This window comes from Pelophylax lessonae (assembly GCF_965119305.1).
Source record: "Pelophylax lessonae genome assembly, chromosome: 6".
Taxonomy (NCBI): domain Eukaryota; kingdom Metazoa; phylum Chordata; class Amphibia; order Anura; family Ranidae; genus Pelophylax; species Pelophylax lessonae.
This window is the reverse complement of record NC_138773.1, coordinates 95,938,751-95,954,714: the sequence shown is the minus strand read 5'-3', so window position 1 is coordinate 95,954,714 and position 15,964 is coordinate 95,938,751. Positions and strand designations below refer to the sequence as shown.

General features: G+C 44.8%; 1 protein-coding gene across 1 annotated transcript in view; it reads left to right on the top strand.

The window, feature by feature from the left end:
• LOC309558636 (uncharacterized protein) overlaps nucleotides 1-15,964 on the top strand; it is a 526,969-nt gene that overhangs the window by 419,291 nt on the left and 91,714 nt on the right. Inside the window, exon 10 of the mRNA XM_082261702.1 lies at nucleotides 12,039-12,048. Within this exon, the coding sequence (XP_082117828.1) occupies nucleotides 12,039-12,048 (10 nt within the window). The remainder of the gene's footprint in view (nucleotides 1-12,038; nucleotides 12,049-15,964) is intronic.

Sequence of the window (15,964 nt, the reverse complement as noted above, 5' to 3'; positions counted from 1 at the left end):
GAAAGGCTGAAGATAATCCAGAGGTGAGTCCAGAGGACTGACCTGAAGTAAATGCTAAGATCTCAAAGTGACAGAAGATTATATACAAATGAAAATTAAACTCATCGGCCAGCTGTTTGCCACTAAAAGATGTGTCACCAATCCAGCGCTCAGCTGACTGAAGATCGGCCCAGCAGTTGAAGTAAATCTTCCTAGCAACAGCATGCAACTTGTCACCTGAAACACAAAACAAAAAGAGCCAGCTAAGCAGCCCCAGAGAGACATGTACACCATAGTTACCATAGCCCTTTATTAACAGCTTCAATACTGGTCATTTTCACCCCCTTTCTACCCAGGCCAATTTTCAGCTTTCAGCGCTGTCACACTTTGAATGACAATTGCGCTGTCACGCAACACTGTACCCAAATTAAATTTTTATCATTTTCTTCCCACAAATAGAGCTTTCTTTTGGTGGCATTTAATCACCGCTGGGTTTTTAAAAATTTTTTAGCTGTTTTCTTAGTTTCCATCAGTAAATTTTGTAAATAAGTAATTTTTCTCCTTCACTGATGTGTGCTGATGAGACTGCACTGATAGGCATTAATAGGCTGCACTGATGGGCACTGATGAGGCGGCACTTTTCAGCACTGATGAGATGGCACTGAAGGGCACTGATTAGGTGGCACTGATGAGGAGGCACTAATATGTTGCACTAATGGGCACTGATAGGTGGCATTGATATGCAGCACTGATAGGCGGCACTGATGGGAAATGATAGGTAGCACTGATAGGTGAAACTGATGGGCACTGATAGGTGGCACTGATAGGCAGCTCCTTTGAGCAATGATAGGTGGCATGGATAGGTGGCACAGATGGGGGGCACTAATAGGCACTGGTGGGCAGCACTGATAGGCATTGATGGGCAGCACTGATGAGCAGGCACTGATGGGCACTGAGAGGCAGCACTGACTGGCATCACTGATGGGCATCGATAGGTGTCACTGCTGGGCACTGATTGGTGGCACTGCTGGGCAGTAATTGGTGGCACTGATGGGCCTGATTGGTGGCGCTGATGGGCACTGGTTGGTGACACTGATGGGGCTACACTGATAATCAGGGCACTGATGACCAGTGCCCTGATTACCTCTACACACTCTGCTGCAAAGGGATGCTGCTGATCGGCTCTCCTCTATCCTTGCCTCACACTGACAGAGTCTCTCTGGGGACCTATGATACCATAACAACATACTTACATAATAAAGTAAGCATACAACAAGGATTGTCTGAAAGTTTAGTCCAATGACGGTTTATTGGGTTTAAATTGATTTTAATTATAAAATAAATGTTAACCTTTAATATCAAGGAGAACAGCTGTTAACCATTAACAGGCCAAAATGCTTAGTCACTATGACTCAAGCAGCAATATTTTATACCAAACAAATAACAGTTTACGGACCACTGTCCACCCACAACATTACCCAAAAGCCAGGTTACCAACCTGACACCACCCCACCACCGCAGCCTAATTGATCGTTCTTTACAATCAAGCATTGAAAATATCCTTACCATATCTGAGAAAATGTACCAAAATGTTTGCCAACATTCTGAAATGATAAAGAGGGACACCTTTTAGCACAAAGTATGGCAACTGACATGTCTGTGCCATGGCCCTGATTACACAATCCACATAGACCACAGCCTTGGTAGCAAAATAGTACATCTTGTACAGATCAAAAAGAGGATAATCGAGGCTGCATGAGGGAACAGAAGGATTTGGTCTCAAAGGAGGGACAGTTGGGAGCTATGCCAAAACATTGCTAAAGAGACCTCTGATGAAACCCTCCAGTTTACAATAGAGAAAAGAGAAGACATAGAAACATAGAATGTGTCGGCAGATAAGAACCATTTGGCCCATCTAGTCTGCCCAATATATCTGAATCCTATGAATAGTCCCTGGCCCTATCTTATATGAAGGATAGCCTTATGCCTATCCCATGCATGCTTAAACTCCTTCACTGTATTTTCAGCTACTACTTCTGCAGGAAGGTTATTCCATGCATCCACTACTCTCTCAGTAAAGTAATACTTCCTCATATTACTTTTAAACCTTTGCCCCTCTAATTTAAAACTGTGTCCTCTTGTGGTAGTTTTTCTTCTTTTAAATATGCTCTCCTTCTTTACCGAGTTGATTCCCTTTATGTATTTAAAAGTTTCTATCATATCCCCTCTGTCTCTTCTTTCTTCCAAGCTATACATGTTAAGGTCCTTTAACCTTTCCTGGTAAGTTTTTTCCTGCAATCCATGTACTAGTTTAGTAGCTCTTCTCTGAACTCTCTCTAGAGTATCTATATACTTCTGGAGATATGGTCTCCAGTACTGCGCACAATACTCCAAGTGAGGTCTCACCAGTGTGACATCTATAGTAAGTATAGATCAGCACATCAATCAATTCACATTTTATTGTAACTTTCCCATGAACTGAACATTCTCCTTCGATTCCCAAAAATGTTTTCTTCTGGCCCAAATCCCGAAGCCCATTGAACTAGATATTGTAAATCATTCCTAAAGATCCTGGAATGAGGAATTTTCTCAACCACAAATTCTTCTTCACCTTGCATGTCAACAGGTGGAGGAGGTGGGAGAATTCTCCCAGAGAAAGGGTTTTCATTAAATGATTTAAGCATGGATACACAAAACATGGGGTACATCCTCAAACTGCCAGGAAGTTTGAAGCGAGAAATTGCTGGATGTAAGCCTTAGTCACAGAGCCACGCTGGAAGGCAAGCTGAGTGGATGGGGCAGAGGACCTCCTGGTAGGGTTCAGCTGGCTCAGTTTGGCTCAGCTGGTGGCATCAGCATCACTGGATGCGGCTATGTGTTTCAGGCCTATAAATGCCCCTTTGTTAAGGCAAAGAAAAGGGACAGAATAGAAAGGAGGTTGTATTTAAAGAGGAAGGGGGCGGGATTGATGGAGGTAGACTAATGAACTGTCAGAGTGGTAAAATCGGACTGTATGTGGGACTTGTATCAGGATTAATTATTTTGAAAAATGTATGTTATTTAAGTACAGACAACAATTAGAAGATATATAGATCTATATGCAAGAGATATATAGATCCGCTCAAAAAGGATAAAAAAACACAAAAACTGAAGGAAAAAATAAAAATAATAATAATAATAATAAAATCAGCAGGAGCAGGGGATCAAGGAGAAACACCTATCCTGGGGACTGTGGCGGAGTAACCCAACCGGACTCCTGGGCAAACAGAGGGCGGACCAGGTAACAAGGGTCCAAAGTATGAGAACGTGTAATAGCGCCTCCAGGCTGTATCTATCTGCAAAAAAAAAAAAGATATACAAGAGTATATGTATATATATATATTGAATAGTATTACACATGTAGCGATATAAATGTATCAGAAGGTGCACAAGAACATTAGCAAGAATTGACCCAAGAAAGGGGACACTGATACCCCAAAGAAAGAGGGGGAGGGGGAAATAAGTGGCTATATGTTGTTAACCCAAAAATGAAGAGATGTGGAAAGTAAAAAATTAAAAAAACTCAAAAAATTAGATTGCTGATGGTGAGGGGAAGAAAAACCAAAAAGATAGTGATTGAAAATGAGGTCAATTAAAAAAGGCAAGTAAAAAAGGTGGGGAACCATGCAGGTGATGAAAACATCAATTAAAGTGTGTGAGAAAGTTAGCAAGGCTGTGAACGGGGGATAGAATAATAATGTGAGTGCGAATGACCAAGAACTTGATTAAAGTATAATCCAAAAAGTGCTGCAGGTGTTACCTGAATGGTGTTGATGTAAAGACACATAATATAGGTGTGAATAAGGATACCATCCGAAAGGGGAGATCAAGGAAAGCCCCAATGGTCTGATAATAATTGCCCAGTGGTGCAGAGAGGATACGGATGGGTGACCGCCAAACGTCACGCAAAAGCTGGGCACAGCGCAGCACAGAGTCAGCCGATCCCTGCAGAACAGAGAAGACAGCCTACTGGCCCTATGTGGCAGTGGAGAGTGGACACATCCACTTCCCATCGCAGACGGATGACATAAATAACCAAGCCCAGCTGCATGGCACCGACGCCCTGGGGGAAGACCCCGCCCGCATCCCGGACAACCCGAGGGGGGAGGGGAGGAAAAATAAAAAATAATTTGCCTGCTGCTCCTCTGATAGGCAGAGCCAAAACTATACTCACTCTTTAGCACCTACCTAGGAGAGTGCTACACTTATCCCCCTGCCAAACCGAGCCATGTCCTTACTGGCTCTGGGGCAGCCACCCCCTACAAAAATTCTTTCTCAAAAATTTGTAATGGAGTATCCCGCAAACCTGGAAAAGGGGAAAAAGGGAAATAACATATGTACACAGTCAATAGACAAAATAAATTACGTGGAAAAATATATATATCGGCATTTACACACAATAAGTGCATTTAACTCAATGCACCCCCACCAAACAAAAATCTGCTTGAGCAGGTAGAAAAATGTCATCCTGTCTGACTAACTAGCTACAATATTTACACTGTATAAGTGGTGAAGGGCCTAGCCAGATCCAGAAATCCAGTGCAAGCTTGCAAAGGAAAATGCAAATAAGGCATATTACAATCATGATTATCTGAACTAGTGAGACTGCCCTCTCCTCAGAGGCGACCTTCTCACCTCACAATCTCCAGCTACACATTCACGTAGAAGTCACTTGACTCAGTGTTCAACTGTTACTCCTGGGTTAGGTAACAATGGAACCCTAACAAGCTATCTATCGTACTGTCCTTAGTAACTAGATGGCAGGTACAGTCCCTTCTTCAGCACTAGGGCACTGTCTCTCCTCCCATCCAGTCAGTCTCAAAGTTTAGAGTGAAAACACTGTCACAGGAGGAGAGAACACTGTGGACACCACTGAGGCAACATGTTTTCCTCTTATGACAAGCTATTTTGCTGGAGCCTGAGCAAGCTTGTCCAACCACTGAGTGTTATAGGTCTCTTCAAGGGGCCCTTCACATCCTGGCATCCCCTTCTCCAAAAAGACTTCAAGCCACTACCTGCTCTCCCGAGGTAGTAACTTGTACAAAGTTCCTCCAACTGGCCCACTGGCCCAACAGGATCTTCACAAAGTGTCCTTTTAGAAAAGTATCTTTGTGAAAGGATCCTCTTCTTCCAAACTTTCCTCCATGGCCCAATGGCCCAAATTTCTTTGTAGAGTGCCCCTTTAGCTCTGGGGTAGTGAATGAGCCTGGCCCAATGGCCCAAGTCTTGTTTTAAAGTATCTTCCAGCTTTGGAGAAGTGACGGATCCTGGTCCATTGACCCAAAGGATCTCCATAAGACACTTAGCAAGAACAACCCTGGACAGTTACTGTATTATAGAACTGAGTAACTGCTGAAGTCCATTTGAACAAGAGTCTCCTTGAAGTAAGAGGGTCGGTCCTCTTTGATGAATCTACCCAGTGGTAGTAGTTCTGCAGATTACCCCATCCCTTTTGCAAGGATAGAAGGGGAAAGGGTATTGGGAATAGGGCTTTGGCCTTAGCAACAAACTTGAACAATAAACTGTAGCTTCAACTTTAACTTCGGGCTCTCTAGCCCCTCTTCTTCCTCAAGCAAACTTAGGCTAGCCAGCTTTAACACACAGATCTTCAAAGGGTAACATCCTGCACCCTTAGCAATAGTAGTCAGGATGTGGGATCTGAACAACTTTCCCTTCAGAGTCTTCTACACGGATGGACTAAGCCTGGCCAGATCCGTAGATAGCCCGTCCCAAATTCCAATTGGCTTTAAAGATTCCATACTTCAGGCTGGAACTGGTTGTGGTAGGGTTTCGGTATAAAAGAAAGTCCCACACAGCCTCGTCACACCAAGCCTCCCTCCTGGCCTCTATCTCCAACATTATCTCCCTAGGAGCATAGGGATAATAGTATCCGTATTCTAAGGCCACCTTCCTCTGTATCAGCCATTGAAGTCTGGAGAACATGGGGAGGGTTTGTCTGTTTCCTCTCCCAGATGGGGAATACAGGGTCTCCACTCTCTTGATGAGGGTGGCATAGGCCTCATTTTGCTCCCGAGCACGGGCATAGATACGGGGCAGGGATAGGTCTGGGACTCGGGTAGCATAGGTGTCGCAGAACCCCAGATTCTTGGCACATTGCCCACATACCACGAATCCCTTGTCTCCTCATCAAGATTGCTAGGACTGGCTGGACTGCTCCTGTCATTCCTTTCCCAAATCCCATTCTTCCTCTTCCTCTGACCTCCAAACATCTATCCCCTCCTCCAGGGATCCGTAGTGATGTTGGAAACTGGGAGACCCTACATCAATGGCCCCGGCTTCTTCTTCACTGCTCACACTCACAGTCTTCCCCACCTAAGGCCACTGACTTCCCTCTGCTTCTTTTTTAACATACTGGTGTCTGCTGGTGCGATCTTCAGTGCATCAAGTGGCCGCTCCTCGGCCCTCACTACCTGCACGCATATTCCCTCACTTGGCACACCGTATTACAGGGAGGTGTCACTGGTCCCGGCCCCAGCATCATCCTGAGTACTCCTTGTCCTCTGCCCACAAGGATTCCCGGCTCAGAAGCTGACAGAGCACGAGTGACTCCAGTCTCCCACATCACATTCATTCTTTTGGGTGGGCAATCACTCTTCTCCACCCACAGCAGCAAATTGCCACAGTGCCAGCACTGGTTCCACACTTGCATCTGCATGGTAACATTATGACACTGATTACATACCAGGCCCAGATGTTCCATGCCAGCTCCGGTACACAACGCCAGTCTCCCAGCGGGCACAAGTCTTACCCCTGTATCCTACAGGGTTCGATATCCGCATCCCAGTCCACTCAGCAGGATCTCTGCCAACACGTGGGATATCCTCCGCGTTTCGGCTCACTCCTTCACCCGCCATTCCCTCTCAGCTACACCCGAAAGTGAAAATAATATATGGACTCCCTTCTCTTCTCGGATTGGTCGTTTGTGGGCGGCAGCTCTGCCCACAACTCCAGATTAGCTGAATCTCTGGTGGTGGCTCCTCCTGCCAGGCAGATCTCTTCAGTGCGTGCTTTCCCGCGCTGTAAATTTACCTCTTCATCGCCGTCCCAACTCTGCTCAGCCAGCACGAAAATCACTGTACAGCAGATCATGCTCCTCAATCTGCACACATCTGCCATTACTGTCTGTACCTGGGCCTCAGTTGCACTTCCATCTTGCCAAGCCAACTGATCTCCCTTGCTGCTTTGGAAAATTGTCCCGCTGTCAGACATTACACGGCCAACATTTTTCTTTACAGCACATGTACAGACATGACTCGCCATACTACTTTGGAAAACTGTCCCGCTGCCATGAATTACACAGTCAACATTTTTCTTGATAGTATATTCACAGACATCACTCTCCACACTGCTTCGGAAAACTGTCCCGCTATCAAACTGTCCCGCTGTCATGAATTGCACGGTCAACACTTTTCTTTGTAGTGCATGTCCAGACATGACCCCCGACACACCGATCCCTGTGTCCCGGGTCACCACCTTCTTCCTTCATACTTGCACCGATTACTGTAAAGCAGACACAGCCCTTTTGTACAACATGGTGCATCTCCTCTTCACCAACTCTCCTGCATTTTTCTTGTAAAAACAGATTGTTTCCTTGACAAAAGTCCAGCCGTTGCCGTTGGAAACCATCATTGTAAACTTGACTTTCCATCCAACTCTCCCTAGTCCCTGTAGAGCAGACTTCACTTTCCTCGCAGACACTCCAGCACATTTCTTGAAAAAGCATGATGTTATTTCTGGCCTTTGCTATTAGCAACCATTGCATTAACCCAGAGCAAATCCTGGACAACGCCCCCAAATGTAGTCAAAAGAGAAAAAATGACCGGATTCAGAATCTTGATTAAAACAGTGAAGCATTTATTCCTCACCATGAATAAAGTGCAGACAGTACATCACAGGGACATGCGACAGGTTGACGCGTTTCACGATACTGGAGATCGCTTACTCATAACCACGTGGTTTTTTCGGTCCCTCTGGGTTACCGTTAACCACTACATGCAAAAAATTGACACTTTACTTTCCGGCTCAGTCAATGAACAGTCTAGGGGTTTTACTTGTTTTTGTTGTTTTATTCTAAATAGGGATGGGAGAAGGGAAGAGTGGGATACTTCGGAACTTGAACTATTTACAATTCTGAGGACTTCTATCTGAAGATGCAGCCAGGCTGTGAATTTCACCTTGCCACTAGATGAATTGTAGATACTGAGTGTGTATATAGAACAGAGATGGAATATTCTTTTCGGTGAAGCACTACATCAAAAAAGAAGGACTGAAATGGATTTGTTCCATATCTACAGTAGGTTCGCAAAAAATAGTAATTTGTAAATAAAAAAAATAGTGAGAGGAGGGCAAAGAAAATTCCTGTCTCAGCATTTGAAAAGTTTTAAAATGATTAGTAGTATTGTCGTAGAGCAAAGAGAGTTTAGTTAGGCCCAAAGATGACCACTGTCTAAAAGCTGCTTGTGTAGTGGAGGGAGTGAACATAGGATTACCTTGAATAGTAAGGTAACTAGAGATACTAGAGGGAAGACCCACCATCCTCCGCACCTCCCGCCATGCCACCACTGACTGTATCTCTGATGACAATATTGTTTTTAAGATGGGCTGGTAGCGCCCTAACAGAGGAGTGGAGGATGGCTGGCGGGGTGTATGGAGATACCAGCGCGTCCTCAAGCTCAAAAAAATTAGAATATCTTGATGCTCCTGTGAGCCAATCAAGACCCTGTCTAAGTAAGCATGCTAAATTATAGAGGCGAATATCAGGGAGACACCCCCCCCCCCTCAGACCTAGGGAGAGAAAGTTTTTGTAAGGCAATACAAGGTTTTTTTGAAGACCATAAAAAAAAGTGTTCAATGCTTTATGCACTCTTTGGACATCCGAATGTTTCAAGAGTAAAGGAAATGTCTGTATTGGGTATAGAAGACGCGGAAAGGATACCATCTTAAATAAATGACATCTCCCGAAGAGTGAGAGAGGGAGGGTCGCCCAAATCTGCAGCTCCGAAACAATTTTATTAATGATTGGTGGGATATTAAGGGTGTACAATGATGAAGGGTCCCTTCCTATGCGAATGCCAAGGTATGTTATATATTGAGACGCCATAGCAAATGGGGATAATCTACGCCAGTGGGAGGACAGTTAAGGATGTAGATCTAATACTTCGCTTTTATCAATATTTATCCAGAAACCCGAGCAGAGATGGAAGGTCGCAAACATATCTTTAAGAATAGAGAAGGGGATTAGACGAAAAAAGATCAATATATCGTCTGCAAATAAAGCAGATTTTAAGGTTTGGTTCCCAATAGGGATTCCGCTAATACCCTCTGGAGAATTAAGAAATCTAGATAAAGGTTCGAGGGCCAGGTTAAAAAGAAGGGGGGAAAGGGGACAGCCTTGGCATGTCCCTTTCATTAAATAGATAGTATCCGAGATGAAATCTAGCGTAGAACGTTTAGCAGTCGGTGATTTGTACATTTGTCGAAGAAACTGAAAAATGGAGCCCGAAAAGCCGAATATTTCCATAACTTTAAAGAGCCAGGTGAAACTGATGTTGTCAAAGGCCTTTTTCGGCGTCTATAGTTATAATGGCTGCATCCATTTGAGGATGTCTTTTAGCATGTTCAAGTGCAAGAAGGACCCTGCGGATGTTAAGCGTCGCTGAGCGGCCCGTGACAAATCCTCACTGAGCAGGAAGCAAAAGTGATGGAAGTAAACCGGCAAGACGTGAAGCAACTATCTTTGAAAGAATCTTTGCGTCCACATTTATTAGGGATATCGGATGATATGATCCAGGCAAAAGTGGGTCTTTCCCTTTCTTAGGGATGATTTTGATGTGGGCAAGTGATGCCGTAGGGAGATAGGGACCTTCAAGCCATTCAAAGGGGGGCAAGGAGAAGGAGAGGAGTGGTTATAATGTGTCAGTGTTCATTTAAACAGCACACCCTGCTTGATCACAGAAGAAAAAGTGCTGACTAAATTTCCTCTGTCCAAGGAGCTGATTATGCTGCTATTTGGGGCTTTGTGACCTTTTCTGGAGCCCGCCACACCAAGTTGATGGCTGTCCTTCACTTTCTTGGCAAGGCCTCATTTCAGATGGTAGCTGGAGAAGTGGTTGGAGTATTTCAACTGTCTTTTTATTACACACAAATATGTATCCATGCCTACCATACTTTATGAGTGGTATCAAATGAAGAATGATTTCTATGATTTCTTTGCAGTAGCTGGGATTCCCAATATCATGGGTGTACATATATTGTAATAGGAAGGGATACCACTCCCTAAACATCCAGGTTGTTTGTGATGCACATATGTTTATCCGAAATGTGGTCACTAACTTCCCAGGATCTGTCCATGATATACACATATTAGGACAGCCACAGCTCTACCATAATTTTGACAATAACAAAATAACTGGAGGCTGGCTTCTTGGCAAGACATGTTTTATTATAAAAAATGTCTCAATGCATTGCACCTAGACAATACATGTAAATATATGTTCGTATGTTTAAAGCGGTGTTCCAGCCTTTTCTGGGTTTATTAAAAATCAGCAGCTACAAAAAGTGTAGCTGCTGACTTTTAATAAACACACACTCACATGTCCCACGATCCAGCGATGCGGCCTCCTGAAGCCTCAATCCTCTCCCTCTGCTTTCGGTGGCGCCAGCATCACTAGTGTGGGTACCTGGCTGTGACAGCTTGTGGCTTCAAAGCCAGGTGCATGCTGCGCGTCTTGATTGGCCGGCAATCTTCTGGGACCTCTGATGTGTGCACAGAAGTCCAGAAAAAATTGGCGACATGTTGTTGGCATGCTGTGTCCTTCATAACTTAACCCATCCTGCTGGTTTGCTTCTTGATTTTGTGGTTCAAGACACTGATGAGGATCTTATTCAACCAATTAATGAATCCTATCATGATGAACATGGCCATGAAATTTGACAGCGCTTTACAGTATACAAAGCTATTTTAAAAGGTATGCATTAACTCTTAGTGCCGGTTCACACATATACGGTGTCAGACCTGCTGTGCAAATCACATGCGATGTGTGTGCAAAGCAAATTCAGCCATACAGTCATTCAGTCATTAACTTTGTATTGACACTCCCAGCAGTTTGCATATGGCAGTGTGAACTGCCTGCGAGTCGGGTGCGATGCGGGAACCCGCAGTGGATTTGCGACCAATGTGAACCGCACTAACTCTAGAAATTTTACCATGTTGTTTACTGTATTTTGATAAAAAAAGCTTAAAAAAAAAAGGAACACAGAAAGTGGCCCAATTTCAAGCTGTGTGTAACCCTCTTAGGCCCCTTTCACACGGGCGATCCGATCCGATCCGCCTGTCAGTTTTTCAAGCGGACCTGATCAGATGCTCCATGCATCCCTATGGGGCAGTGGATGTCAGCGGTGACATGTCCACTGACATGTGAACCAGCGGAAACCCTATTTTCCATCCATCTGGAGGATCGGATTGGATCGGATGAGAAAGGACAGGCGGACCATTCTCCTCCGATCTCCCCATAGAGGACAGCGGGAATCTGACAGCTCTGTCTCAGCTCAGTGGGGATCGGCGAATCGATCCCCCGCTGAACAGAACGGACTCCGTCCGGTGGTGCGTCCATGTGAAAGGGGCTTTACTGCAACAAAAGCTGAGCTTTTGAGAAGCTTCTGTTGAAGCTCTGAGCCCTTGGTTGAACATTTGTCACATGTAGTGGCAATACTTTATCTTTTCACAAAGATCTTTGGAGATATCTTTGGCAAAAAAAAATTGCCACGCAAAAGCATTCTTGTACTGTATGTTTGGTTACAACAGCCTTCCTTAAAAGAAAAACCTAAAAACGGAAAACCAATATGTTCTCCAGCCATTATTAGGCCAAATAAACATTGTTAGACCAGTAATGTGCAAAGCCACTGTATTTACAGGTCTTGAGGTATATGCAAAAGGAACTTAGGTGTCCCATCCCACTTTAATACACTCCCCTAAACATCTTATCATTTTAATTATGTAGCACCCTACAGGTAGGTGCTAGGTAAATGTATAGTGGGCCTTGTCTGCCTAACAGCAGGGCCATGATTTATTTTGGTCAGGGTGTCATGGTTTCCAGGTGTGCCTTCTGAAGGGGAAGTCTCCCCACTGGTTCCTGTGAGAGGCTTCTCATAGGGGAGGGGAGGAAGCCCAATCAGGGAACACATTCAAGCTTGTAACTACCCCAGAAGGCAGATTATGCTGGAAAGGATTCTGGGATTGGGTATAAGTTTGGGGGAAGCTTGTGACTCAGTGTCTTTGGTGGGAGCAGAGTCCCAGGAGGGAGAGAACAGCTGTCTCTCCTCCTGTCTGAGGAAGGGGATGTCTCAAGGTGCCGCCTGAGAATCCAGAGAGTGCTGAGTTGAGCTGAGGGGATCCGGTGTGCCGAGAACCAGCGGAGAGCGAGAGGGATCCTGTCCCAGGAAAGCCTACACAGGTCGTGAGTACTGAGGATTGCCCCTGGGGGGTCTGCCTGAAGAGTTAGAGGAGACTACTCCCGAGGAGGTTCTGGGATCCGGTGTCAGCTAGCTGTAAAGGGAGTACCTAGGTTGAGGACCCTGAAGTAACAGAGTGGGTACATAGTCAGTGGACCCTGAAGAGTTAAAAGTGTAAAGGGGGCGCCTGCGGTTTGGGCCCTGAATTGTGCAGAGCACCAGTTGAGAGTTGCAGCAATACAGTAATTCACAGCAAGCTATCTCAAGCCAGTGCCAGACTGGAGAGGGTGGTCAGTGACTTTGCAGTGCAGCAGTGTCAGAAGTTCTATGCTGCACAGTCCTGAGTCTTCTCGACCTAGAGTCGAGGATTCAGCACTTCTGTCAAGTTACAGTGTGTTCTAAGCGTCAGTGAGCGCTGGCTAGCATCGGCTGGCGTCAAGGCAGCGTTAGCAGACATTTTCTGGATAAAATCCCAAAATGTATCTAGTGAAGCCTAAAGGAGTATCCACCTCATTCCCTTCTCCCATCCCCTTTATCTACAATAAAACCACAAAACCAAGATGCCAGAGTTGTCAATGTCTCAGTTCTCACACCCAGGGTCGCAGCTCACATGGGCTGGAGAGGTAACCGGTAACAATAGCAGACCCACATCAGGCCCAATGCTTGGAAACCCTGCTACAACTATAAGGAGATAATTAGGCTCAACATTATCTAGAATGACCATGGGGAAGATGTACTAATTCTGGAGCACATACAATCTGGCGAAGCTGTGCCTAGTAACCAATCAACTACTAGGTGTTATTGTCAAAGCTTCATAGAACAAACTGAATTGAGAAGCTGATACCAGATTCGCTGGGCTTTAGTTTTAGTTAATACCCCCCAATGCCCATTTTACAGCAAGAACTAACAAACATGTCCAAAGATATAGCAATGACTTTGCTAAATAGAACATCCAAAAGAGCTTCAAATTGTACCAGGGGCAAAACTAGTTTTGTTTTTTTATTTTGCATACAGTAAGGGAGTTTTATAACCCCTGTCAGTTTGTTTTTTGTTTTCACCATCGGCAACCCATTGGTGAGATTTACCCTCTATTCTTAGCCTGAAAAGTCAAAATGTGGGATTTTCTAGTCGTTTCACTTTCAGTTAAAAGGAGAAATAGTAGAAATAGCAAATCTCCCTAACAGGGCACAGACAGCAAGAAAACCTGACACATGTTCTAACCACTCTCTGCTGTATCCAACATGTTCTGGAACTCACACTAATTTGCAGCTGCATATTTGAGAAGCATTGAATGTAACAACAGTTCCCTGACATTGTCAGAACTTGGTCCCAGCCACATTTGGGCACCTGGGTGTTGATAGCAGACACAGCCCCAGTTGGTTGCTACAGGCATCAATAGCACCATCTTTACTAATAGCAGCAGGTTCTGTAGCAGTACAAGCAAATGTCTCTGCCACTGTTGGGCAACTGGGTAGCAACAATAATGCACTGGTTTATAGCAGTCTGCTGTGGTTACTAGTATGGGCTATGGTGCACACAGAAATGTAATTAGCACTGAAAGCAGGATTGGCATGAACCCCAGCCACTGTTGGGCAACTGGGTGGCGCTTGTAGTCCACATTTGCAAAGGCTCGACATGGTTGCTATGGCATAGTTGCCAACATTTAAAAAAAAATTCCCGGGACACTTTGCAGCACAGCTATCAATTACCACACCCACTTCCCTGAAGCTCCGCCCAGTCTGCATAATTAATCTCGCCTACTTATCAGATTATAGAGTCTACTCCAATATAGAGAGAATTACAGGAAATTAAAAAGGGAATTTCAAACTTAAGGCCACAGTGTGTAATGTTCCGGTACCTTTGGTACCCTAAATTACACTTTCCACAAGTGTATGCGCCCCACCATTTACTTTTGGAAAGGTGCGCATACACCTTTAAGACTGGAGCTGTCATCACCCAGCGCCGGACTAGATGGCTATTTAAAGCACCGGTTCTCACTCACATGTGTTCGTTCAAACACCCTTACCTGGATGCTAACCTTGCTTGAAGCTTCCATGCTTGCAAGCTTACCTCGCTGACGGAACCTCGCCGCGCTGATCCCTGTATCCCGCTACTGGATCATCCGCCTCTCCTGAACCACCCTTCGGCTGTATCGCTAATAGTGCTAAGTACCCCGCAGGGGAATTCTCTATAAACTTATACTAAGCTTACACTATCTAGCTCTGCATAGTAAAGACTGTTTATCACATCTGCATAACTAGATTGCTAGCTCTTGAGACTACTGCTACTTTTCTGCACTGGGTTGATCTCTTTTGTATGTCCACCTGCTATTCTGTCATCTGCTACCATACAACATTGCTAAACCTTCCTGCATCCATCTGCTACTGTCTCACCTTCAAGTGTCTATCACCTACCACCTCCACTCAACCTATCCCTCAACCTTCATCATTGTGTTACCACATACATAAAGTCATTCTAGGAACCAGCTTGCTAATTGTGTGTATTTACTGGCTGAAATAAGACCTTCCACACATGATGAGTCATTGAGGTTGGGAATGGTATCTCAGCATATCTCTTACATGACTACTGACGTGGAACTATTTCTGCAGCTGAAAATCCACACCATATAAGAAACGCAGGAGCGTTACAGATTGAACGAACCAAAAAATGGATTCAGCAGAAATAACCACTCAGGTGACACAATTAAAACAGCAAGTATCTGCGTTAATACACGCACTTGCTGAATTAAAAGAAGACAATCAGGCTCTGTCGCAGCAGGTAATTAGACTGACACAACTTACCTCTGCTCAGTCCCCTGAACCCAAGATAAATCCCCCTTTGGTATTTACAGGCGATCGCAAAAAAATTCGCGAATTTAAAAACGCATGTGAGTTACTTTTTTTGCTAAAACCTCGTACCTACCTTACTGATCACATTAAGGTTTGTACTATTATTTCTTACCTATCAAGCGATCCTCGAGCCTGGGCAGATTCTCTTTTTGAGAAAAACGACCAGCTTCTCAACTCCAATGCCTTGTTCCTGGCAGAGCTCACTAGCCTATATGATGACCCCAATAGGCAGAGTACTGCTGATCTTCAGTTAAGATCCTTGAAACAAGGAAGGAGGCCTGTAGAAGACTTTGTCGCAGAGTTCAAGAGATGGACCCTTGATTCAGAATGGAATGATGCATCTCTGAAAACCCAATTTAGGCTTGGCCTATCAGAAGCCGTTAAGGACGAGCTCGCCCGAGCGGATCTGCCAAAAACCCTGGATGCATTAATACAACTCAGTATTACCATAGATAGAAGACTACGAGAAAGAAAGGCTGAAAAGATGGGAATGCCATTATCCGTTTCCTCTCGGAGTCTGGCCGTTCCTATGGAGGTAGGAACCATACGCCCACCGCTATCAACTATGGAAAAAGCCAAAAGACGAAATGAAAATCTCTGCTTGTACTGTGCATCCCCGGATCACA